This window comes from Cupressus sempervirens, chromosome 4 (genome assembly GCF_028749045.1).
Source record: "Cupressus sempervirens isolate cs-2001-9-10 chromosome 4, ASM2874904v1, whole genome shotgun sequence".
NCBI classification, from domain to species: domain Eukaryota; kingdom Viridiplantae; phylum Streptophyta; class Pinopsida; order Cupressales; family Cupressaceae; genus Cupressus; species Cupressus sempervirens.
In genome coordinates this window covers 716,055,784-716,082,814 of record NC_143121.1, presented here as the reverse complement: position 1 = coordinate 716,082,814, position 27,031 = coordinate 716,055,784, and the positions used below count along the sequence as shown (strand labels likewise).

Here is a 27,031-nt window from a genome sequence, read left to right as displayed (position 1 = left end):
ATTTTAACTTCACAAACATAATTGTCGGCATTCTAGAATAATTATCAACAAATAATATGAAATATCTATCTTCATAGTACCTATCAACTTTCATAGGACCACACAAATCAATGTGTACCGACTCCAAAATATCATTAGATAAATGTGTCTTAGTAGAAATACTAGACTCAGTCATCTTACCAAGTTGACATTGGCTTGAACATAGCATTATCATGTTTGGTAAGCCTCTCACTTTCTTCTTTCTACTCACATTGACCATATTCTCAAAGTTTACATGACATAGTCTCTTATGCCACAACATACATCTTCAATTATAGAAAATAGTCATGTACTAATAGTAGGATCTAGGTAAAATGGATTACCTCTTGTTTGCTCTCTAGTACCAATCAAGTTTCCATCATCATCATCATCATAGATCTTTACATTCGTATTATGAAATTCCAATTTGTGACCTATATTATTCAGTTGTGCAACACTCAATAAATTGTTCTTTAGTCGTTAAACCTAATAAGCATCATTACATCTAATTTTATCATTTAGCATCGGTGATCCTCTACCTTCATAAGACATGGAACATCATTTCCAAGTTTAACAATTCCACCATCATATTCTTCTATCTTATCAAACTTACTGATATCACTAGTCATGTGATGTGAACATCTTGTATCAATAATCCTTGTATCACTTTTACTAACATGAGAAATAAGAGCTTTTCCTTCCTCATATCTTTCCTCATTTGGGTCTTCTTTAATAACAACATGTACCACTTCCTCACCTTCATTGTCATCATCAAAATCTGGTTTGGTGTGCTCCTCATCAACAATATAACATGACTTCTTATGTTGTCCTTGCAGTCTACGTAATCCTTGTTCTTTTTTACCTCTGAAATATTTCAAGGTAAGGTACCTCTGATATGTTTTAAATGCAATGAAGTTTGTCATATTGTTGCTAGATGTCTTAACAAGAACAAGAGTGACAAGAAAGACAAGAAGAACAAATAAATTATCTCAACATTTTATCAAATAATGTAAAACAATCAAACCAACATTATATTGTCAGAGTAAAAATCATTCAAGTGCCCATTGAATACCATACACTTATTGACACTTACATCATCATCACACTTTCTTGAAATCCTCTTCATTAATTTGTTAGGACTAACCACAAACATAAATAATAGTTGCATGCAAATATAACCAATATCAAAAAATAATAAAGCGCATAAATGAGAACACAAGACACAAAGATTTAATGCCGTTCACCCAATCCCTGGGCTATGTCCAACAACAATAAGTCCAATATTATTACTATCAAGTGATCATAATCCGCAATCCCTTACAATTCAATACCATCACAAGAAGCTACCATATTGCCATACATTATGAAATCCCTAACCCTAAGCCATTTTATACAAGGTTTTGCCACTTAAAAAATTAGGGCTAGAATAAGTCATCCAATAGAATAATAGCAACTGGTGCCTTTTACAATATAAGGTCATTTTTGGCTTTGAGGGCATTACCCCTCGACCCACCTTGTACTGCGATGGGGAGTGCACCTAGGGTACTGCCCCTTAACCTTGTAGAAATAATTTGGGGAGAAATTGCACCGAACAAACCTTTGAGTTTGATTAGGCTCCACATTACAACACAATCAAATCCTCTTCATCAATTAAATGATATGCTACTCTACTAAATTAGTATAATGTCTAACCAACCAATACTTAACATCAATGGCAACATAACAACTGATATGACTCATTCACATACATTGCCAACATTATCAGTTGTGTTTAACAATGATTCCAAATATTATAAGAAAAAGAGAGACAATCAAGCTACTTGGTGGAGGGATGTCTCTCCTCACCACTATTTTATAGAAAATGAGGAATGCAATGTTGTGATTGATAAGGACAACTCTCCTTTGGATACATCAGGGACTTGGGTTGATTCTTTGGATCCCTTAACAGATAGGGTTGATCATTTGACCCTGTTGCTGGGTCTCACACTAGGATTGGCTTTGGGATGTCTTCACTAGGAAAGGAGCATGTCAAAATAACCCTATTTATAGGTAAAGGTTTGGATGGGGAAGATATCTGGGACTTGAGATTTTCCCCTCTTGTGGGGAAATATTGTTAAAGATGGAACGAAGGAAGATCTAGGTGTGGGAGAACACTCTATAATTATTTCAAATGAGGAACTAAAGAGAAGCAAGCACCTTGTCTTTATGAGGAAAAATAGACAATATTCCAAAGGAAAAAGAAGAAACATGCAATCAATTTCAACATGCTTCTTTGTTCACATTCTAAGATTGGAGAGAATTTTTAGAGCTAATTGTCTTGTTGCTATTGGCATTTTTTTTTGTGATTGGGGATGGTTTGTTTTAGGATGATGAATTTTAACCTCACCTTGTGCTGGCTACACTAAATTTTCCCGTGGTGATTTTATCTTTAGAGGTGTTTGATTTGGGTGGTTCCGCTCTTGCAGCCTCAATTGGTGTAGGCCAAGCTAATCTTTCCTATTTTATACCAATTGAAGGGGAGTTTCCCATATTCAATTATTAGTCCACTAAGAAAAGGGTGCCATTCTATAAAGTGAAAACTACAAGCATTGAAAACTAGTGGATCTCCACATAAATATATTCTTTAATTCTTTCGTTTTTACATTTTATAAACAAGTTTTCTTTAGCGGGGTCGATATACTTACCTAGTCTAGAAAGTTCATATTCCATCGATTTATGATATTTTTGATTGATTGGCATGAGCTGCTCCATTTTGCAAATAGTTTGACTTTCTTGCATTGATCAGACTCAGGTTCCATGAAATGCTTTGACATCTATTATTTGCAGATTATATATTGTCATGTTTCAATGATTCTTCCATCTAGTTTTTCTTTGTTCGTCCATCCATTTGTTTCCCTTAAGTGGTATTCTATTTACTCTGGTTGTAAATTTTGGTATTATATAATTTTTGTAGTGAACCTCCACAAGGCTATATTTCGCAGTTAATTTTTTCCACCCACCATAGGCTTTTATATTATGTCACTAATTTTGATTCACATATTTGTGTGTGTGAAAGAGTGTATGTGTCACTCTATATTTACAGCACTATAAATCACTCTCTTCTTTTAGAAAAACTTACTTTGGAAGTCCTCTATTTATAACTAAGGTTTAAGACCACAATATTATTATTATTAAACATGGTCACTCATCTTTTGGTCTTATGCACTAATTTGAGAACCGTCTTTCACGTTCTCATTTAAAAAAAATAAAAAAAATCATATTCCTCAAAAAAGGAAAAAGCTAGACCTGCGTCATTAACGGACGCCGCGTTCATAGCGCGATTACGCCTTCGTAAACTGCCGTCAACAAACACTTACCGTCACATGCCTCGTCCCTCTCCGTTGCCGTGATTTCGACAATAAAAACATTGAGCACGCCTGCATACGTGCCACGTTCATAAAACCCTTGTCCTATACTTTGGTTCATATCGCAAGCGATTTTCCCGTCAATTATCAACCTTCCGAAATTCTAACGCTACCAACAGTAGTCGTTAAGGGGAGCTACAAAATCATTTGATTCGCCTTTTGCCGTCACAATATTGAGCCTGATTTTATTTCAGGCACAAATGAGAAAAAATTGGTTGGTAGATGCGCATTTCTGCCTCGGCCCGGGCACCGGAGTTAATCCATGAAATTCGTGGGACTTTCAGGTAGGATTTAAGTTGGAACTTGATAGATCCTTTTCCGCTCAGTACGAGAATGTTATACAGCTAAGGCTGAGAATTTCTTGATAGGTGTTCTAGTTTTGTTTTTTCAAATGTTGCAGATCGATTAGGATTTTGAAGAAATTTGAAGAAATGCGAAGCTTATTTATCCTGCAATTGATGACAGAAAAAATTATATTAAAGTAGCTAGAGATATCTCTAAGGAAGGTATTGTTGTGAAGAAAGTAATGTAGTAGCATGAAAATGCTGTCCTTGATTGGTTTGGAATAATTTAGGTTGAATTAGGGATATTGAGCTTGCCGGTACGAAATTTTATTGCTGTTAACAAATTTTCAAGACTAGGGCTGTCAATGCGCTAGCGAAATTCCGGGCGAATCGAGCTTTCGTATTTAGATCGGCTAAATGTTTGGGGTAGTTTGAACTTTGTTAAGCGAAATCAAACAAACTATTACAGATATCTGTTAATTGGCATTGTTACGACTCGCGAGGATGTGAGGATATTTAATTTCTGCATGTTTAGGCTCTCCTATTTGAGGAGAAATGCATTTTGTTTGAATATTTTGGGAATGGGATTTGTCTTTCAAAATTTCAGCCATAGGAGAGTAGAGGACAGCGTAGCAAGCAAATACATTATTAACATTTTGAAACAAATTGTACATACATTGATGACCTAGACCTGTCGCATTCTTCTATTGGCTATTACAATTAGGAACTTGCAGCATTTTTTTGGCTGTTATTTGAATTACTAGTTGGGAATATTTTTTTTTGAACTATCAATCTAGGGTGACAGGAGAGAATTTATTTGTTTTTATGTACAATGAAAAAATTGTTACAATGATTAGACTACGTGATCTGTATGCTACAAATGATAGAAAAAACTTTGAAGATATAACGTGGCAGTTAAGAGTGGAGAAAATGAAAGGAATCTTGTAGCCAATTCATTGTGTGGGCTTAGAATTTGCAATAATGTATGTTAGATGGCTTTATGCTATAGTTTTCTGGTTTGAAAAAAGCAGTTCCCAAGACAAGTTATGTATGTCTCCATGGCCTAGGCTTGTGGTGTTTCCTTGTTTTTTGAATCAGTTAATTTAATTACAAATAAGGAGTTTCTAGTGTAAATAAAAATCGTAGGAATTGGATGAGATAACCTTAGGCATCTTGCGTTTCCTTTTTTTGACAAAGTAAATTTATTGCAAGTAAGGAGTTTTTAGTGTAAACAAAAATCCTAGGAATTAGATGAGATGACCTTTGCACATTTTTCTACGAGGTTCATGAACGAGAGATGGGAGACAGGTATTCTACATGGATTCTCTCTTTCAGATTTTGGGGACATTGTTCAGACAACTATCAAAACAATATGTAAAAATAAAAATAATATATATATATTTTTGATAGGTAATGGGGCGAAGCCTACATTATTTATTATTTGATTATTATTATTTGTTGAGATTAATTACTATTATGTGTTAAGCTCAAGTAGATTCGAATCCAAGACTTCCAAGATGAATTGCTCACAATTTACTGTTGTGTTATAGACTCTTGCCTAAAAAAAATAATTGAATTCTAAAAAGGAAGTAAATAAAAAATAACAAAAATAACACAGACAAACTGAGAGACTGAAATTTAAAGAATGTGAACACTTGAATTTATCTACTAATAATATAAACATGAGGTCCATACAATGTCAGAGTCTGAAATGGTAATTTAACTTGCTTGGCGTAAGTTTGTCTAGTCTTATAGACATTGTATAACAAAGATTGTATTTGATTGTTGAAATGTATTTCATCAGGAAAGCATAGTGCAAGGATCTCTTAAGGAGACTTGTACCTGTTCTTTAGTATGTATTTACTATTTTGTGAACTCCATCTAGAAGAAAGCTCTTAGCTGGCATTCAAATAAACTTTTAGCCACTGATAATAAGATAAGTTCACAAGTTAGCGTTTGGTTCAATAATTCTTTATTTTGATTTTATAATTTAATCATTGCTTCCAACCATTGATGTGCAAGTTTGCTTGGTGTAAGTTTTTCTAGTCTCGTAAACAGTGTTTACCAAAAAATGATGTTTGAATATTCTCTGGAAAATAAGGATCTCTTTGTGACACTTGTAGGCAGCCTGCAACACTTTAGTATATAAGGGTCCACTTAAACTCCACAAGGAACAAAACTCTTAGCTGGTATCCATATAAAGTTATAAACCTTTGACCACTAATAATTGAGATCTCAACTTTGCTTTCTGTTCAATAATTCCCAATTTTTATTTATAATTTTTTTCCTTGCTTCCAACCAGTGATGCTCTCCTGCCAGTGTTCATTTGTATGGCATAACGAGTGCCAAGAATTCAATGTTAATTTTTTTTTTGTATCTAAAAAATGTATTTGAATGTATATTTTGGGCTGTTCGTAATGCCTTGACATCCCAGGGATGGTAAAGATATACCTGGATGTCCACTGGGCTGTACCAGGGATGGAAGGGCACACTGGGGAGAGTGGAGGGATGTTTTGTGTTCGCCTTGCTTTCCCTGGGATGTCGAGAAACTGAAACCAGGGATGCAACCCCCCTTGACTTCTACTGTTGAGTCACACTTGTGTGAAGAAGGATAAAATTTAAAGAGGGTAGCTAGTCTGAAGTGAGTGAATTTTTTGATGGATATTTTCAATGAGACAAACTTCCTTAGCTTTAATGAAGGAGACTTTTTGCCTATGGCAGGTCTTGGCTGTTTGAATTTGAAATTCAGGGCATGCTAGGCTTTTTAGTGTGAAAAATGACTAAAAATATATAATTGGCAGCAAGGGCTAAGAAAAATGAATAATTATCGATTATTATAAATTCTTAATTGACATTGTTAAGAGTAAATTATTAAATCATTATTCCGCAGTGGCATCGCATCAAACTCTATTACTCCTGCCATTGTTGAACTAATGATTCAGGCTAAGCGAGGTTTTCTGGTTTCAAAAACATATTGTAAGAACTTTAGAGTCTAAGTTGTTTTTTCTATGCCAAGAAACTGTATGCAGTGTGTATTTTTTGATTGATTGGTAAAGGACCCTGCCCTATTAAATAGTAGAAATAAGGGGGAGGTGCGACAGTTTGAGATTGTTTACACATTTGGGCATTTAGCCCCAAATTCTGTATCAGCATGGTTATCATAAACTGTAGTTATTTTCTACCATTTGGCGAAGCATCTATGAAGCAATTTCCAAGACCTTATGCACTGCTATTTTGACATATATGTCTATTCTGGCCAATAATAACTCTCTATAGTGAAGCAGAACAGTTAGCCTGATCCAACAAGCTTTGAGGAGCATATAGCCATGATCACTACCCAACATTTGTATATTGTTGGAGCTGACATCTTTATAGTGTGCATAATTATGTTGCAATATCTATTTGACACAAGGTTTGTTCATTACAAATAGAACATGGAGATGAATTCTGTGAAAAATTTCATGTTTGTACAGAATTGTATGCTAACAAAGCTGCCCATTTAGTTGAGGGCCTGAGGCTACATCATATGGCATAATCTGCTTTATTTTGTAAGGTCATCTTACCTGTCTCGCAAAGTTCCAAGTTTGCAATAAGCATAGAGAGTGCATAATAACATTAGCAACAGGCATTTTCCATTTATAGTAGTTGTGTATTGATATATTTTTTTAAAGTTAAAATAGCAGTGTGAACAAAATGAAAGTCAACAATTATAGAGGTCCTGATTGGATTTTCATGAAATGAATAATGTATATGCCTTGACAGCCTTAGTCTTTGTCGTCAGTATCCGTGTTGTTTGACTGAGCAATTTAGGGTGGATTAGGGTAGTTCAATTTTTTACTTATTGGAAATATGATAGAACTACAGAAGTCTCTAGAACTGGATCAAATGACCTTTGCAATAAAAGGGTATGGAATTTTTCAGGGCATGAAATTTGAAAAATGTTGAATTAGAAAGTTTGTAGTAAGGAAGTAGCTATAGGGATCTTAGTTTAACATTTTTATGAAACTAAAGGTATATGTATACCTCGATGGCTTTAGACTTTTTGCCCATAAATTTTATTTCTATGCTGTACTTACCAATGTTGGCCAAAGTAGGGATTTTTGGTTTGAAAGTATAACAAGATGTGAAATTCTTTGGGATTGAATCCAATGACCTCTGCGCTTCAAAATCTTGAAATAGTTTAAATTTTAAATTTGGTAGCAAGGACTTTAGGAAAGCATATTGATATAATTATAGAGATCATAATAAGCAAGTTTTGGAACATATCATTTGTACTTTGATGACTCGGACGTGTGGTATTCATGTCCTTACAGAAATATCAATTTAGCATAAGCTTTTTAATTTGAAAAATGAGTGAAAAATAGATGAAAGACATGATATTTCCATATTCCATGAAAGTGAATTGTAATACTTCTTCTAGAAGACTATGTAGAAGGAGATGTCTCAAACTCTCAAGTATTGGATTAGATGAGCTTTACACTGCAAGTACAAATGTTTACTTTGACATGCTTTTTTGATGTTTTTTTGGCTTAGTTATTAGTTTGGATGCAAGTACGAGAACCCGGTGCATGGATGTGTGGAATTTTTTTGGGGGGCTTGGATGCGTTTGACTATGTGTGTGTATGTGTATTATACAAAAAATTAAAGAAAGATACTGAATTGTAAAAGTAAATCATTTGATATTATTGTACAATTGCCAAAGATAAATATTAAATGCCAATTGATAGCTCAAAAACATTTAAATAAGCCCTATCCTATGTCTATGTTCACAATCCTAGTGAAAATAATTACAATCACAAAATGTAGTGCATGATTCATCAATCATCAAAAAGATTATTTAAAAAACCATCATCTAATATATTTTCAGCTGTTGCAACTTCAAGATCATTTGAACCAAAAGCGGTTCCACTTGCACTAGATGCACCATGTGTAGGTATGTCATCATCATCAGCATCATCCATAGTGACTCTAGCAAGATCCTCAAGGGTTGCTTTCAAGTTGGTATACGTAGTTGCTACATCCCAGAGCTTTGCTAGCTCTTCCTTTTAGTGGGGATCCTTACATGACATAAAAGGCAAATTGGAATGAATATACACCAAATCTTTAGCCGTTTTTGCAGCCAATTGGTTACGCTTCACTAAGTGGATAAGGGAGTATGTATTCCAATTCCATTCAGTGGCAGAAGAACCTACAACTTGGAGAGAAAACTAACAAAAAAAATATGCACAATAAATTAAAAAATGTCAAATTTAATTCTACAATACAAGTGGTTTAGAAAACAAAAAGAGCTTACTTGTGAGAGGATCTTGATTGCAAGAGGTTGGAGGTACATGTAATCTTAACAATAGAGGTACCACCATGTAGTAGCATCCATTTTGGATTGGTCATTAACAACACAAGGAGAATGATTTCTTTTTAAGACGAACAAGGCAAATTCTCTCCTAACATTTTTCTCCCCTTTTGGATCTTGGAAGAGACTATTAATTTCCTGCTTGTACAAGTTCATAATCTTTATATGATGGTAATCTCCTTGGGATATAAAGTAGAACATTGCTATAGTATGCAAGGACGTGAAATGGCATGGTCATCTTGTTCCAATGATGAAGAATGGTTGTTTCTGCCCTATTGAAAAAGATTTCTTCAAGACCATTCTCTCTTTTAATTGTCGTAATCTCTAGATGATGGTAATCTCCTTTTGAATTTTTCAAGAGTCTATTAATTGCATGTTTACAAAACTTCATAATCTCTATATGATGGTAATCTCCTTGGGATAGAAAGTACAACATTGCTATAGCATACAAGGACGTGCAATGACATGGTTATCTTGTTCCAATGACGGAGAATGATTGTTTCTGCCCTTTTGGAAAAGGTTCCTTTGAGATCATTCTCTCTGTTTTGTATTACCGCTATTATTTTCTCCAACATTGTGCCCGTGCTGTAATTGACATCCCCCAAGCATGGTGCATCTGTATTAGCCAATTGGAGCATAGCCATGATAGGGTTAGTGAATTGCATTATATAGTCCAAAAAAGCCGACCAATTATCATCCAAGATCAATGACTTGACCTTTTGGGCCCTCACTGAATTTGATTGCTTGCATTACTCTACTGGTTGGTAATAACCCTTTGACTCAATGCCTCTCGTACCTTCACAAGTTATCTTATAACAATTGTATGAGATGCAAATTGGGTTTTTGTAACCTAGGATCATGTTAATAGTAAGTTAATAACGCATTAAAAAATAAATTTAATTCAATTATGTAAAACATGACATAAGTGAAAATAAATAAATGAAATTTACCTTCAACAATTCTACTCTTGAGAAAGATAAAAAATGTTTGTGACATATGGTTGTTCATTGCAAAAATTTAGATCTCCTCACGCTCTTGCTATATTTCTTTTACCCAGCCTATTTGGGTGCCATTTGCTTGCATTACCGAGTTGTGGGAGTGCATAGTGCATGATGTCCAAAAAATGTGCTCATATCTTGCCTCTACCAAAGCTCTTGCAGCCCTACAATTTTTTGTTTTATCTCTAATTACTTAGGACCATGTTCTCATGACCCACCATCTCTATGGACTCAATGAGGATACCGTAAATGAACTCTTTATCTTTGACTTCCTCTTCACAATCAAACATTACCTCTTTGGGACATCGCAATAACATTTACCAATGGATAGTTTTTGCAATCTTTTGATCCTTTGTAAACAATATAGACACCTAATTCAACCTAAGAATTTCTAATTTGTTTCAACGAATCAACAAAATTCTTCTCTCTTTGCAATAAGGTGGTGCACAACTTTTCATGCTTAGGACTTGTGAAACCATGAGTTGCACTATTGTTTGCTGACAACATGTCTCGCCAATATTGTGATCTCACTAAGTTGAATGGAAGGAAGACCATTGGCATAGATGCAATGTGCAATCTTTTGTTCAGCAATATCTCGTGCCTCCATTTAAATGTCTTGTCCAATGGACCTCTCTTATTGGTGGAAATTTCTATTTATCTTCCACTTCCATAGAGGGTATAGGCAAGAAGGGATGTTGGGAGGCCACTTCTTATCAACGGGTAAACTTGTTTTTTATCTTTTTGGAAGTATGAGCACTTTGTTTTTCTTTCGTAATCAGTTTCTCAACATCTTTTTGTTCTTTCATAAATACCGCTATTTTTATAGCAGACAAATTTCTTCTTACTTAGGCTCTCACACATTCCATCCCCTTTACCAGTAGGGCCCAAAAACTGAAGTTCCATTTAAGAATAAGAGCTATTTAAATTGTGTATTACAAAATTCACACTTCCAAACACATCCCCCACCTCTTGGAACCTGTGAAATCCTCTTGGTATGTCTCCATTAAGGAGATCTTTTATCAAATTTGGATTTTTGGTTTCCTTCCACACCCATTGGACTTTGACTACTAGTCATTCTTGCAATCTCTAAAAAAATAGAAATAAAGAAACAAATTTGAAAAAATTCATCAAAAGACTAAAGAATACAGTTTAAATGCTTACCTTAGGCCTTTAAATCTCCTTTGTGGAAGCTATTTGTCACTTGACGAATGGTCTCCCTCGAGGAAACCACCTGCCCTTCAAAATGGCAAACTGGAGACAAGATGAATTGAGAAAAAAGAATAAAGAAATGATATGTTTTTAGGTTGAGTGACCTCATAAAGGTCCATTTTATGGCTTTTAGGGAAAAAGCAAATGCTTATTTCCATCTTCATTAAATCACTTTAAGAGACACTGCCGTGGATGTGCACCACGGGCTGCGGATGTGCATCTAGTGCGCATCCACAGACCATGGTGTGCACATCCTGCAACTAAGGTTTTTGGGAATTGGCTGATGGGGGATCACATTATGGCATGATGCTGATTAATGTACAACTTTGCTTTTGAGAAACGTAAACTTTTTTGGGAATCAAAATGTAGACTCCTATTAAAAAATCTTCTAAAAATGCCTCAGACTACAAAGGCTCCATTGACTGACATCTTTGAGTAGAGATCACATATATCTTTCATATGTTGTGCTTTGGCCATATTTATCGTCTTTGAGAAGGTTTTATGGAGATGGTGTCGTTATAACACAACTAAATGATTTGTTTGCTAAAATGTACTAAAGAAGGCTAGCAATCTACCACACTACATAGAAGAACAATGTTTTCTGTTGTGAATCAAATACTCTGTTTAATTCTGCTCGTGGACTCAATTAATTTGAAGATCTGCAAATCATGAGATTTTTTCAAGTAAAATTGACTATCCACATAGAGAATGCTTCATGAAGCTTCAGAAACCATGCTTCAAGACAGGTCAATATCATGGTAAATTCTATGGCTTGCTGCTGAACCGTGGCTGATGGCACACCACACATCTAGAAATAATAGAATTGCAGATATTTTCCACTTTATTGTCCATGATGTGGATCAATTGACGATGTTCTGAAATTGCAACAATATTCTGAAATCATCATTTTATGAATGAATCTGTAATTCTGATGATAGCTGGACAATCTAGCTGTTTCAAATTTTATTACTGTTGAATCTGATAGCTGTGATAGAGATCTTGTACCTGAGATGATTCACTGCGTGTTTATGTTCTCTGTTGCTTCCGCCTTGTGTTGCAGTTTCATATTATCTATGTTCAATCCTCATCCAGTTTACAGTATTGTTTCCGGATGGCATCCTTTCTTCGTGCGTTTCATTGGCAGCACGACTTGTTTGCTTTCTCCATTCATTCTATCCTTGCTGAATCGCGTGATGACATAGTGCTTATATTTGACTTGGCACCATGTGTGTGTAGAGGTTTGCAGTTCTGTTTTTATTCAAGTCATATATGGAGATTATTGATTCATTGTGCAAAGATGTCAGTTATGGTTTATATTGCCATGCACGTCTACCGTTTCGCATTCTTGCGGGATTCATTTTGATCAAATTATAGTATCATGTGTCGGTTCTTCATTGTTATGAAAAACAAAGAGAAATATAAGCTGTGTGTTTGTATGTGTATCAGTAGCTCCCTATTTTGTTGTCTGCTGTGAGCAGCTTGAGTATTATTAGTCTTATATTGTTAGTCATATTGCAGAGATACATCTTTCTTGTACTCCAGAGATATATTTTGTAAGTTTGGGAATTCTGAGACTGAGAGTAACTTAAAAAATCTCATAAATTATGCTTATTGATTATTCAATCATAACTTCATAAGCAAGTAATTCTATATTTTGTGTTTGAAGATCTGAAAAAAGGAATCATCTTTTGCAGGCTGGGTTATTCCCCTCAGTGAGGAGGGTTTTTCCAGGATAATTGCTTGGTGTTTTATAATTGATTTGCATTTTGTTTTTCTATTACTGCAATTTGTTATTCTGGTTCAAATTTTGGACATGGTATCAGAGTGGCTCTGAGAAATTGGATGCAAAACTAGAAGTATCCAAGTCATCTGTGTTATTTGATTCTCTTTCAGTTGTTCATTTTTAGTGTGTGAAAAAGGGTGAATGATTTGAAAGTTGAAGATAGATTAGATGGCTCCTCAAAGTTCTCTTTGTGGAAGCCTAGAGTTCTTATTGGTCTTGAAGAGAATGACCTACTGGATTATGTTAAATCTGATGATGCAGAGCCATCTGAAGAAGCTGAAAGAACTCAATGGAAAAGAATTGGATCATGGCTAAGAAGATTATGATCGTTTCAGTTAAGGATCATTTGATCCCTGTTATTTCAAAACTGATATCAGCGAAGGAGATGTTTCAGACTCTCAAGGATCTGTATGAGTTGAACAATACTAGTAGATAAGTAGGAGATAATTTCCACAGCAAGTCAAATTGTGATATTGCCATAGTTACACTGCCCTGCGAGACGGCGGGACAAGTTTCCGAGATGGGGGGACAGAGGGGGCCTTGATTCGGGGATGGCGGGGGGACAGCGGCGGGGTGGTTGGGGGAGCAAGGGTGTATATACTATACATATGGTACTTAAAATGCTAGTTATGAAAATATGTACTACAATTATACAATATAACTTGATATAATCATATAAAGATGCAAAAAACGATAAACTTAAACAATAAAAAAATTAAATTGAACATTACATTGAAGTTTTGAATTGGAACATCATGATTCATGATCGAATGACAAACAAACAATGAACATTGACATTGAACATTAGCAAATATTAGTCTATATATCAGTCTTTAGATCAATAGTACGAGTATCTAGATTCTACTAGCTAAAAGTAATCAATGATCATATGAGTCATGAGTCATGACATAAAGATGATTACAATAAGTATCATGTGACATGAATCATGATATCAAAATAAGTATATAATAGTATAATGCAAACAAAAACTGCAAGTCTTTCCACACTTGCAATAAAGGAGACTCTGATGTGTCCCCTCGCAATAAAGGAGACTGTTGCGTCCCTCCCGCACCCTCACAGGAGACGTCTTGCCGTCTTCGGTGGAGGTGGCGTTCTAAGTGGTGCTGCCCGAAATGCCAAGATGCTGTCCCCTCGTCCGGGGACGTCCCTATCTCTGAGATGACTCATTTTTGGGGGGGGGATGTGTCCCCGTGTTACACTGGATATTGCTATTAGGATTTAGCTGTGTGATTTTGAGTCAAACTCATTGATCTATATTTAATGAGTAGTGATTCAACATGAATCCATCTCTCATGAGAATAAATGGAACACTTAGTACTCATTGGATCTAGGTGATGCTCATAGGGGTGAAGCACTAGGACTTCCTGGGAGGTCACCCATCCCAGTAATACTCCAGCCTGACCGCGCTTAACTACGGGGTTTCCTCCATGGTTAAACCCAAAGCTTGCAACCCCATTTGCAAAACCTTCACTAAGTGTTGTGCCTTATGAACCATTCATTAGAAAGCCCCTTAAGCTCATCAATTGATAAGTAGGAGATAACTCCGTAGTTAGGAGATAAGTCACACAGTTAAGTCCTAATAGCAATATCACAGTACTAGTAGAGCTTTAGCACTGATACGTCAACTGCTGCATGTAAAAATGGCTAGAGGGGAATCAATAATTTCATATTTTATGAAGATTACTGAATTTAAAGGACCAGCTTAGTGTAATTGGGAGTCCTTTGTAGATAAGGATTTAGTTGTGGTTGCTATGAATGGACTCTTCCACTCTCGGAGTCTTTCATTCAAGGTGTCGGTGGGAGAGATGAGCTTCCAAAATTTGATAGACTAAGAGATGATTGCATTTAAGAAGAATGCACATTAGAAGCTAGAGGAAATGGATGTAGAAGTCATCACGAAAATGATCATGTACTCACAACCCACACTTCTAAAGGAAAAGGGAAGAAAGAAAACTTCAAATTTAGAGATAAAAACTTTGAGTCAGGTTTTGACATTAAGAAAGGGAAAAGGGACCTTTCTAGGATCCAATGCTTTAGATGGACTAGTATGGAAATTTTGCTAGTGATTGTAACTCTAGACCAAAGCCTCAAGTTGCTGCTGCGAATGCAGAAGATTCTTCTTCTCAAAAGGAGTCAGGTGAAAACTCTGAGGGTTTGCTATTTAGTTCTGCAATCTCTAGCAATGTACCTACAAACAGTGATACTTTGCTAATTGGCAGTGGTAAATCTCGATATATTACTGGTTACCAAGAACACCTCTTTAACTTGAAAGAAAAGGATTCTCATCTTCAAGTCATTAGGGATGATGATGCAAGGTATTTTGTTCAAGGTGTTAGTTCTACATCCTTTTGATTGGATTCCGGTATTCCACACTACACTTGTGATGACCTCTTTGTGCTTGGTATCAAGAGGAATCTGATTTCTATATCTGCATTAGAAGACACAGGTTATCATGTTTCCTTTACTGATGGAAAGGTTCTTGCATGGAAGAAGATCTCCAACATCCAATCAACATGTGAGATTGGAATTCATCATGACAGCCTCTACAAGATTTCAGCCCATCCCATTCAAGCTTCAATTCGTGATAATTCAAATTTAAGTGAACTTTGGCACAAGAAGTTTGGTCATCTTAATTTTACAACTCTATCTTCTATGGAGAAGGTTGTGGTTGGTCTTCCAAGGCTGAACCAAAATCAGAAAGGAGTTTGCAAGGGATATGCTCTAGGTAAGAACATTAAAAGTTCCTTTCATAGTCGTGAAAGTAGAGCTAAAGACATCCCAGAGTTAATTCATTCTAGTTTATGTTATCCTATGTCAATTGCATCTCTTAGTGGTTTTTTCTATTATGTTTCCTTCGTAGATGATTTTTCTCTGAAGTGCTGGATTTACTTCCTTAAGTCTAAAGAATCTGATGAAGTGTTGTTCTGCTTTGAAGAATTTAAAGTGCTTGTTGAAAGTTTATCTAACAAGAAGATAATGATTTTAAGGTGTGGTAATGGAGAATATGTGTTCAGTATCTTTCATAACTTTTGTGTTGAAGTTGGGATTAAGAGGGAGTTTTGTGCCCCCTATAATCCTCACAAAATAGTGTAGCTGTAAGAAAGAACAAAACAATTGTTGAGGCAACATAGGCTATGGTTCATGATCAAAGCCTTCAAACTTTTCTATGGGCCAAGGCATGTAGAACAACAGTTCATATTCAAAATCGAAGTCCTTATCAGATTCTAGACAATTTGACTCTAGTAGAGGATTTCATAGGTATTGAACTTGACATTAGTTATTTCAGAATCTTAGGATGCCATGTTTACATGCAGGTCTGAAAAAAGAAGAACAAAGTTGGATGAACCTTTAGGAGGAAAAGGCATTTTTGTTGATTATAATGATTATTTGAGAGTGCACAAAATCTACATTCTAGGGCATAAATTGACGTAAGAGATGAGGGATTAAGGTGGAATAAACCCAACTTAAATCTTCTCACACCCTTTCTTAGAGTTGCATAGAAGCTTTACTCAAACAGATCAACAGGGAACATAGAGGCCACATGCAGCAGATCAATAGTGTAATTATTTTGCTTCACATGTAATACTATAGAGAACATGCCCAACTGTGAGGTCTTCTGGGTTGCGGTCATATACAAAGGAGAATTACAAAATCAGAGTCCAACCTTGCATGTTCTATCTTCCTCTCTAAGATGATCATTTCTTACATCTAACCAAGCTTCTTATATGGCCAGCTAGGCCACAAGTCGGCTAGTTAGGCATTTAATTACATTATAGGTCTAGTTTTGGAAGAGTAAACCAAAACTCAAGCAAAGGACAACATGAGATCATGCACTCTTAGGAATAGGTTCACACACAAGTTAGGAGTCGGCTCCCAACTGCGCAAGATGCCAGGTCAGCATATGAAACTGCACCAAAAGAAACAACGTGCCTCACCAGATGAAAACTGCAAGAAACAAAGACCTCAAAAAATGGCTCAGAACTCGAAGAATATGAAACATTAGAATACATGCTCGTAGTACAAGGATCTAAAATAGGTCCTTGACAAGATATCAACTGTGCACAACCTGAAGCCAAAAGCAACAGCGACTACATCACAAACAATAGATTGTTATAAAAAAAACAAGAAATATTTTTGGTTGATGCAAGATTGATCAAAGACCCAAGATGCTCCTACATCAAACACTTGGGGTTAAGAAAAAACTAATGTCCACATCAGGCATTCCTAATACTATGACCTGAATCATAAAGATTTAACTCAACTTGTGTAATTCATGAACCGTTTTCAACTAGTTTATCTTTCCGCTTAACCAGGTATTCCATGTAGTCCTTTCCTCTGGTACTTTTGCTTATTTTGCTATTCAAATCTTCTCAATGTTGTTTGTCTCCTTCTTAGGATAATCTAGGTCGTCTTTCGATTCATCTTCTACCTCAAAGTACTGAAAGATGTCCCTAATGTTGAATGTAGGTGAAATATCCACGTCTTCAGGTAATCCACTGTCAAATTTTCTCAGAGCCTTAGAAGGACCAAATTTCTTTTTCTTTAGTTTACTGTAAGTACCAATTGGAAATCTGTTCTTTTTCAAATGAATCATCACTTTATCTCCTACCTCAAAAGATTTATGTATTCTCCCTTTATCTGTTCTCTGTTTGTATCTAATATTACTATTCTCTAGATTATTTCTCACTTCATCATGCATAGTCTTCATGAAATTTGCGAATTCTTCAGCTTCAACACTTCTCTTTCTCTCAATAGTCAATTTCCTTAATTCAATAGTCCCTTTAGGATTCAAGCCATTAACAATCTTAAAAGGTGTTTTCTTGGTGCTTCTATTCACAGTATTGTTATATGCGAACTATGCTTGTGCTAGAATCAAATCTTAATTAGCAAGCTTATCTCCAACCAAACATCTCAACAAGTTAGCAAAACTTTTGTTCACAACCTTAGTTTGTCCATCTGTTTGCGGATGAAATGTAGAACTAGACCTCAACTTTGTATTCAACTTTTTACAAAGTGTCCTCCAAAACTAACTAGTAAATTTAGTATCTTTGTCTGAAACAATAGTCTTAGGCAAATCATGCAATCTTACTATCTCCTTGAAGAATAATTCAGCCATATGTACTATATCAGATGTCTTCTTACAACGTATGAAATGAGCCATCTTTCAAAATCTGTCAATTGCTACCAAAATAGAATCATTACCTCTTTGAATTCTAGGCAAGCCAAGAACAAAGTCTCTGTCATAGCATTACATGCTGAAATGAGTTTTTTGATAAACTTCTTATAGAAACTTGCCAATCCATGAAATGATCTTCTCCAACATTCTCAGGTGTAAGGCAATCAAGAATAGCTTTTACTTTTCCAGGATCCATCTTCAAACCATCAGTTGAAATTACAAAACTAAGATACACAATTTCTTCCTTCATGAATGAACATTTCTTCAAGTTAATCAACAACTTCTCTTCCTTCAATCTCTGCAATACTTATCTGATATGCTCAATGGTGTTCTTCTTTAATCTTATTGAATATCAAAATGTCATCATGATATACAATCACAAATTTGCCCAAGAATTTATCTAGAATTTCATTCATTAGTCTCATGAAAGTACTAGTTGCATTTGTTAAACCAAAAGGCATAACCAACCATTCATACAAACCTTCATTAGTGTTAAAAGCAGTTTTCCATTCATCTCCTTCTCTAATTTTGATCTAATGATAGCCTCTTTTCAAATTAATCTTGGTAAAATTCTTTGCTCCACTCAAACAATCCATTATGCCATCCATCATAGGCAAGGGAAACCTATACTTCATTGTGATTTTATTAATAGCTCTAGAATCAATGCACACTCGCCATTCTCCATTCTTCTTAGGTGCTAACACAACAGGTACTGCACAAGGACTCAAACTCTAGTCAGACCTTTCTTAAGCAATTCTCGCACTTGTCTATTCAGTTCAACATTTTCAGTAAGTGTAAGCCTATGTGGTGCTTTGTTAGGCAAACTAGCTCCAAGAATTAAATCCATACAATGACTTATGCTTCTTATAGGGGGTAAATTATCAGGTACATTAATGTCTTGAAACTTCGCCAACAAGGATTCAATCTCAGGTGCATGTTCTAGTTCATCTTGTGTCTCAGTTTTTCTAGGAATCAAAGCAAAACAAACATTCTATTGCTTCATAGCCTTAGCAAACTATTTCCTTCAACCAAACATAATCTAACTGTGGTACAATAGTTCTCAGTAGGCTTTTCTACCAACAGTAACAAAATTTGCTTCATTCCATCAGCCCAAATAGTATCTCGATTCAATCTACCATCATGCAAAGCATTTCTATCATATTGCCAAGGTCTACCCAAAATAATATGACAATAATCCATAGGCATAATATCACACAAGACTTCATCATGATAATTCCCAATTTTGAACTTAATAAGACACTTCTCACTTACAAGTAAATTATGTTCCTTTTGAATCCAAGCAACATGATAAGGTTTAGGATGTCTCAATCTACCACCTCTTCCTTTTTGCCTTTGATCATGTTTTTTCGCCAATCTTTCTTCAGGTTTCATGGTGTACTGATATGCTTCTTCCACACTATCCATCTTAATAGCGCTGATTTCATCTTGAATTGATGTTGTCAAACTATTCAGGTATCTAGCTACTTTCTCAACTTCATCATCAAATTGTCCAGATCTGATATCCAATTTGTAGAATTCCTCAGTATATTGTTTCACACTCATTTCCTTTTGTCTCAGGTTCTACATTCTTCTCAACAGGTTGACTTGGTAATCTGTAGGAACGAATTTCTTCTTTAATTTACCAATCATCTTCCTCCATGTCTTAGTCTTTCCTTTTCCTCTCTTTTGTCTCTCAGTGTGCAAATGATCCCACCAAATTGAAGCATGATCCTTCAACTTGGTGATCACTATCTTAACCTTTCTATTATCAACACTACTTTCATACTCCGTATTTATTCATCTCAGAGATCCAACCCAATACTGCATTAGTCTCAAGTGTTCCATCATAACAAGCAACTTCAACAACAGGTCTAGAGTTGTCCCTAGACAAAACTCTCAAAAGCCTTTCCTCATCTTGTTCCACCTCAAATTTAGGATTAGGATTAGGTGCTACTTCTTCATCATCACTAACATCTTTACGATGTACGCCTCTACTTTGTGCTGTCTCAATAGCTTCAAGTCTTGCTGGAATCTGCCTCAACATGTCCATAATGGCAAGATAACTTCGCCACTACTTGTTGTCCGAATTGCGCACAAAAAGGGGGGTAGGGGTAGCTGCCACGACAAAGCCTAGGTGCTTAGGTTGCTTGGAATTGCGGTCCGAGGAGTTGCCTATGAAAGTAGAGGAAGTCATCCTCAACTTAACCATGGCAATCATGTTGCACAAAGAAAGGATGGGGATAGACAACATGGAAGCATCAGAATTAATCAAAAGCGCCAACTGGATAGGGTCGGGTAGGTGGTTCCCCACCTTCGTGGAGGAATTAATACCCACGCGGATGGATTGACCGGAAGCAAAAGTTTTGTTTTTACTCAAGTCATTTATGGAGATTGTTGATTCATTGTGCAAAGATGTCAATTATGGTTTGTATTGCCATGTAAGAGAATAACGTCTATCATTTTGCATTGTTATGGGCTCTTTTCATTTTGATTGTATGATCTCCATTCACTGATTCAGTTTTCAATACTCTTCTGTGGATTATAGTATTATATGTTGATTCTTCAGTGTTATGAGAAACAAATAGAAAAGTGAGTTGTATGTATATTGGGAGCTTCCTATTTTGTTGTTTGTTGTGAACAACATGAGAAATAGTCTTATATTATTTGTTATATTGTAGAGATACATCTTTCTTGCACTGCAGATATATATTCTGTAAGTTTGGGAAATCTGAGACTGAGAATAACTTAAAAAATCTCATAAATTATGCTCATTGATTGACTGAGAATTTTTTATTTAATCATAAGCAAGTGATTTTGTATTTTGTGTTTGAAGATCTGAATAAAGGAATCATCTTTTGTGGGTTGCGTTGTTTGCTTCAGTGAGGAGGGTTTTTCCCAGGATAAGTGCTTGGTGTTTTCTGATTGTTTTGCATTTGTGTTTTTCAATTACTGCAATTTGTTAATTTGGTTCAAAATCCTAGCAATGACATCATTTGTCTTGTTTTAGTTATGATGTAGTCTTTGCCAATAATTGCTAATTACACTTTGCAAGTGAAAAGAAAAACCCAAGAAAACAATAAATATTCTTTTCTGGTTATAGAAATGTGCTAGATTTATATCAAAGCTCACACTTGCACTATAATGGATGTTCTTAATGTTCAAAACTAAAAAGTATAAAATATATGGGGGAAGGGGAGCGTCACTTGCCCTTTAGAAATTTTAAATTTCATTTTTATTTTTTCATTACATTCATTTCCTATTGCCATGGGTTATCTATCCAGCTTCAAAATTCTAGGTCGTCATTGTGGATGGGGAGCATGGTCAATTGTGCAGTGATACTTGCCGTGGAGGTGTAATGCTCCACTAGGGAACCACCAAGGATGATGTGAAACTACTGTAAACATGGCACATTTTTATTAAAAAAAAATAACTATAACAATACATCAACATTATTTAACATAATAACAAACATCACATCCTTTAAGATTCCTCAATATTGCTACTTAGCAACGCAAAATAAGCGCTTAATCATATGGTAGAAACACCAAATTAACAATGCTACATCCCTTTTTTAAATCCATACATCTATAAGAGACTAATCTATTACAAGATGACAATAATTAGATGCATAGTAAGTCTGTTTAATTCTAAATAATACATCTTTATGATATATTGTTAAATGGACACAACATAATCACAACCATATAACAAGAGTATATACTTACAATGCAATAATCTACTTTACACCATATGACACAAGTACAATAATGATCACATCTCAAGTAAATGGTATAAAGATATAATCAAGCTGCTATAAAGAAGTAGAGACTATCCAAAGCCATGAATTGGAATCACAAGCCAATCATGACTATCAATGGAAAAACATTTGCCACCAAATCATGTGGAGTCCTGAGGCCCACTTCTCTGTGCTAGGAGATAAGGCCACACCACAAAAACAAGCACATCACGGGAAGACTTAGAAATACGAACATGACATGACAGATGCTCAAGAAAGTAAACATCTCATAAGGATAGTCATAGGATAACCACTAAGTTAGATGCAAACTAGAAAGTTGATTGAAGGAATCTCAAGAGACATGCTAGAGAGTGGCATCACATAACCTGTACCTTGGGTTATCTTGGATTGGTCATTCTGGACCTCGTCCCCCAAGTGAGACTTATGCGGTTTTGTGAAGACAAGGAAGTTCGATTATGCCAATTTCAATAGGAATCTTCTCCCACTTACATCTTTAGTTTATACTAGCACTCAAGGCATGGGCGAGGCACAACAACTATCTTATATAATTTGTATTCCCTCAATTCTTTATTAGGTTATTACTATATTACAAAACTTGTCAATGAGTTACCGGGGTTTGGCCACTTTGGGCCCTAACCCCCATTGCAAGCCACTCTCCCAACAATGTTCATAGCAAACCCTCTCCTATGTTCCAAGTAGAAAATCCAAATAATAATAAAGAAAAATCTTCAAGGTTCATAGAATCCAAAGAACCACAAAAATAGAGTTTAGAGGATAGAAACTCAAGATCATCAATAGGATCCATCTATGCCATCAAAACATAAGGGGCATTAAAATCCATAACATAAATATCTTATGCTAGGAGTCTCATAAGAACCTTTCTAGGTTCCAAACATATACAACAAACCAAGTACGACATAGCATCAACCATATACCCTCTTTTGCATCCAACCATTAATTAGCCTAGTTCACATATCATTAATTAGAAAGAGTCCAACAACAAAATGCCCAAGAATAGAAATAACCCTACTGTGACCTCAATTACACAATTGGGTTAGAAAACATGTTACATAGACATGATATACACCATCAAACGAGAACATGAAAACATTAATGCTCAAGAATCAAGGCAAAAATGAAACATCATCACAATTCCCAGCCTTTGGTCACACTTAAGGAAGCCCAACATCAAAATCCAACAATCACATCTTACATAAATGTTACAAATATCACAATGTGATCATCATCACAAAGTCGACTCAAGGACAAAGTTATAGGATTTAAATTACATAAAACATAAATTCATCACTGAGTAAAACATTAAATTGAAGTCTCTAAGGACCACATTTAATACATAATTTGTAATATTATAGAAATAAATAGAATGAGAGTAAACAACTTCTAACAAGAATGAGCCACTAAAATGCCAATTACCCCAATCAATAAATATATTTGGTTTCTATCTAAATATACAACCACTTATTCTTTGGAGATTACTTGTACCATCTCATATTTATCCTCAATTCTCTCCTAAGATCTTCTAATCAATTAGTACCTCTCACAATTTCATTCATTTTTTTTATTGCAGCACTCACTCACTCTTAAATAATATACCCTTCTTGTCTTTCTCCACAAGTAACTCCCTTTTTGTTTACTAATCTGATTATCATGCCTCCAAATCTGCTGTAAAATCCCTCACCATCTATCATAAAATTCTATCCATCCATCTATCTATCTATAGATACATAGATCTGCATTACTTTCTTCTATTCATATCTGAAATACTGAGTATATTCTCTTTCAAACTAATATAAGACCCCTTCCAAAATCTGAATTTGATTAGCATCTTTATCATGTTATTTCTCTAATGTCTTGAGTAATATTAGCTAGATTGCCCTATGGTTGCTATCCCTATGGACTTGACATAAATTGTTATAGAGACCAATTGCCTACAACTTTGGATAAAAATGAGGTTGACTTCCAGGAGCAATTACTATAAATCCATCTTATTCTACCTATATCAAATTTCCCAAACTTGTGCTCAACTCAGACTTGACAAGGCCAACTCAACTTGTGACTTGTGTCTTAGCAAAACGACTCGTCAAAGACTCGACCAAGTGAAAAAGCTTATGAAATTTAGAGATTTTTAAGGATTTAAAACTTGTTTCATGCACTGGTTATTGAATTAAGCTTGAAGACACAATAACATAATCAAATAGAATCTAATTTGATCACATACATAAATATTAAATATACATCGTTCACATAAGTATTAATACATATAATCAATATTGTCAAACACAACAATTGGTATTTTATTCCCACGACATCATACCCCACAAAAGAAAAATTTGTCTTCCAAATGACAAGTATGCATAAGTAATATCTTGGAAGGCTAATAGCAAGAGTGTAGATAATGACTGGTACTACACAAGCTCAAAGTTGTAGTGTACTTCAATAGTAAAATGGGGGTCTGGGGGCAACACCCCCAATGAAGTCAAGGGGTAGCACCCTTTGTAGGCTTTGGGGGTAGCGCCCTAGGTGCACTCCTTGTTGCAGTGCAGGGCGGGCTCGAGAGGCAACAACTCCATCACCAAGACCAAATTAGCACTTTCAAAACCACTTAAAACTCTATAGCATGCATCATTTTCTTGAATTTTAAAATGCCAAAAATAGTACTGATAAAGCCCAAAAGTGCAATTTCCAGTCTCTTCCTGCCAAATCTCTTACTTGTCGAACAAAGCACAAGAACTCAAGGAATTGTGGCTCTCGTAGTGAAGGGTGGCATTCATGTAGCTTCTATTTTGATGATGTTATTGAAACTCACTAACCCACTCGAGTTCGAGATGTGACTTTTGCATGGCAAATTGAATGTTTTGCGGAGTTTTTGTTGAGTTATCAATGACAGGTTTGCAAGGAAGAAATAGAACAAAAGCTTTTTGACGCTGGCTGAGTCGTATCACTCGGATTTGGCAAGTCCCCTGCTCGACTTGTAAGAGTCCAAGACAAAGTCAATTTGACTTGGCAAGCGTGACTCGAGTCGCAAGTTGCCCAGACTCGATGAGTCATGGCAAGTCTGGAAACTCTGATCTATATATAATGGTCAGTTCAAATTATATCTTTTGTCTATGTCTAACAAATAGAGAGTAATTTATTGAACTGTGCCAGTGATTTTGACCATATATGGTGTTTTATCTTGGTCAGATTAATGTTTATGAATAAATCAGATTACAAATCACGAATAAATTATCATTTATCCTGTTTAACATGGTGATTCCTCTATGCACGTGTCACTATATTCCTTCAATAGTTTTTCATCTTTTAGGATTGCAAACAAATTGAGAACTTTATGATAGCATAGAGCACTCTAGCAATTCACAATTTTACTCCTACAGCTCTCTCATCTTGATGATAGGTCATGGAGAGTGTTCCAAGACATTGATGCAAATGATAATTTACCCAGTTGAATCCAGAATCTAAGGAACAATGTTGATGCAAACAACAATTTGTGCAGTTGAATCCAGAAGCTAAGCAACAACATTCTGTAAAGTAATCTAATTACCAAGTACAATACAATTTTCAGATCTTGTATTACATAGCTGATGGTCTACAATTACTTTCAGAGTAAAATGTGAAACTAAGAAGATGATATTTTACCTTACCGAAGACTGAAGATCATTTATGGAGAATGTTTTTACCTGCACTCTGTGTCACATATCTTCATGTGCTGTGTTCCAAATTTCTTGATTCAGTGCACTTCATGTTTCTTTATGCACTGCACGTTACATTTCCTCACACTCTGAGCATATTTGCATGCATTTATACATGCAAATTTATAATCTATAGACCTACATATATTTCCATCAATATAAATGCACACGTGCAGAAGCTGACGATGCATGCATTATTTGCAGGAGGTGCCAGTGGTTTAAGGTAGGATGTCTTATTCCATTAGAAATTCAACTTGCACAGGTCAGAAAGAAAAAGGGCATTCTTCTATTTAAATATAAAACTAGATCAGTTTTGCCTCTCAGTATCTTCACTTATGTTTGGAACATCTTTGACAATACCGGTGAATAGCCCTCTTCTCCGACGTTCTAGCAGCAGACCTGGGGTTTCAGAATTTGGTAAGTCTTTTGCCTCACGATTGTCATAATTTTAACAATGATCTTTCCCTTGTTTTGTACTTAGTTGATTGAAATTTTAGTAGTTATTTTTATATGAGTTAATTAAATTGTTCTGGTTCAGCTGAAGCAGTCACATTGGATGAAAACATTCAGACTGCCATGGAAACAGAGCAGATGAAGCCATCTGGAAATTTGTCTGGAAGTTCACCTAAGCAAGCTTCATCCACAATGTCATCTTCTGGTCCTGTATGGCGAATAAAGGTAGGTTTTGTATCAGTACATTTAGAATTGTTGTTGTCTTTTGTGGCTTCAAAGATGGAGTTCTTTAAGTACATAACCATCATTTTATGTATCAATTTTTTATTTGTAAACTCAATTGAAAATGGTTGCTGAAATGAATGTTTAAATAGAATTCTAAAGGGGCTATTTATAATTAGTAGTAGTTCTAGATTTCCTTCTGTTCATCATAAGATGAAGCTCGTAGGATTCAAAATATCTTAACCTTGTTTTATGTTTTTATTTGCTGTGGATTTAAATATTGCAGCTCTGGATGGATACCACTCTGAACAAGAGAGAATTTTTGTAACACAATATCCTACTGGGTAACCTACCCTTCTGCATACCTGACTGCAATTATTTGAAATCAAACCCCACCTACAAAATTGCTTAAAAGCTTAATATACTGAAATAAAACCAAAAATTCTGTGAAACTTTTTAGGCTGATGCTCTAATGTTGAAGTTGTCAAAATTACCTGGATCGATCAAAGTGGAATTTTTTCTATTACTCTGACGTTTCAGGTTTTTCATTATTGTCTTGATCACATTTTTTTTACTGCTGCAACAGTTCGGCGTGTGGCATCCACCCCAAGGTTTATTTGCATTTATTGCTAGGTAGCCGTCTGGA

The 27,031-nt window shown here is 35.4% G+C and overlaps 1 protein-coding gene across 1 annotated transcript in view; it reads left to right on the top strand.

The window, feature by feature from the left end:
* Nucleotides 1–3,444: 3,444 nt before the first annotated feature.
* Nucleotides 3,445–27,031, top strand: part of LOC149563276 (EXS (ERD1/XPR1/SYG1) family protein) — a 90,356-nt gene continuing 66,769 nt past the window's right edge. Inside the window, exons 1-4 of the mRNA XM_089826626.1 lie at nt 3,445–3,706; nt 25,915–25,933; nt 26,081–26,127; nt 26,249–26,388. Of these exons, the coding sequence (XP_089682752.1) occupies nt 3,685–3,706; nt 25,915–25,933; nt 26,081–26,127; nt 26,249–26,388 (228 nt within the window). The 5' untranslated portion in view covers nt 3,445–3,684. The remainder of the gene's footprint in view (nt 3,707–25,914; nt 25,934–26,080; nt 26,128–26,248; nt 26,389–27,031) is intronic.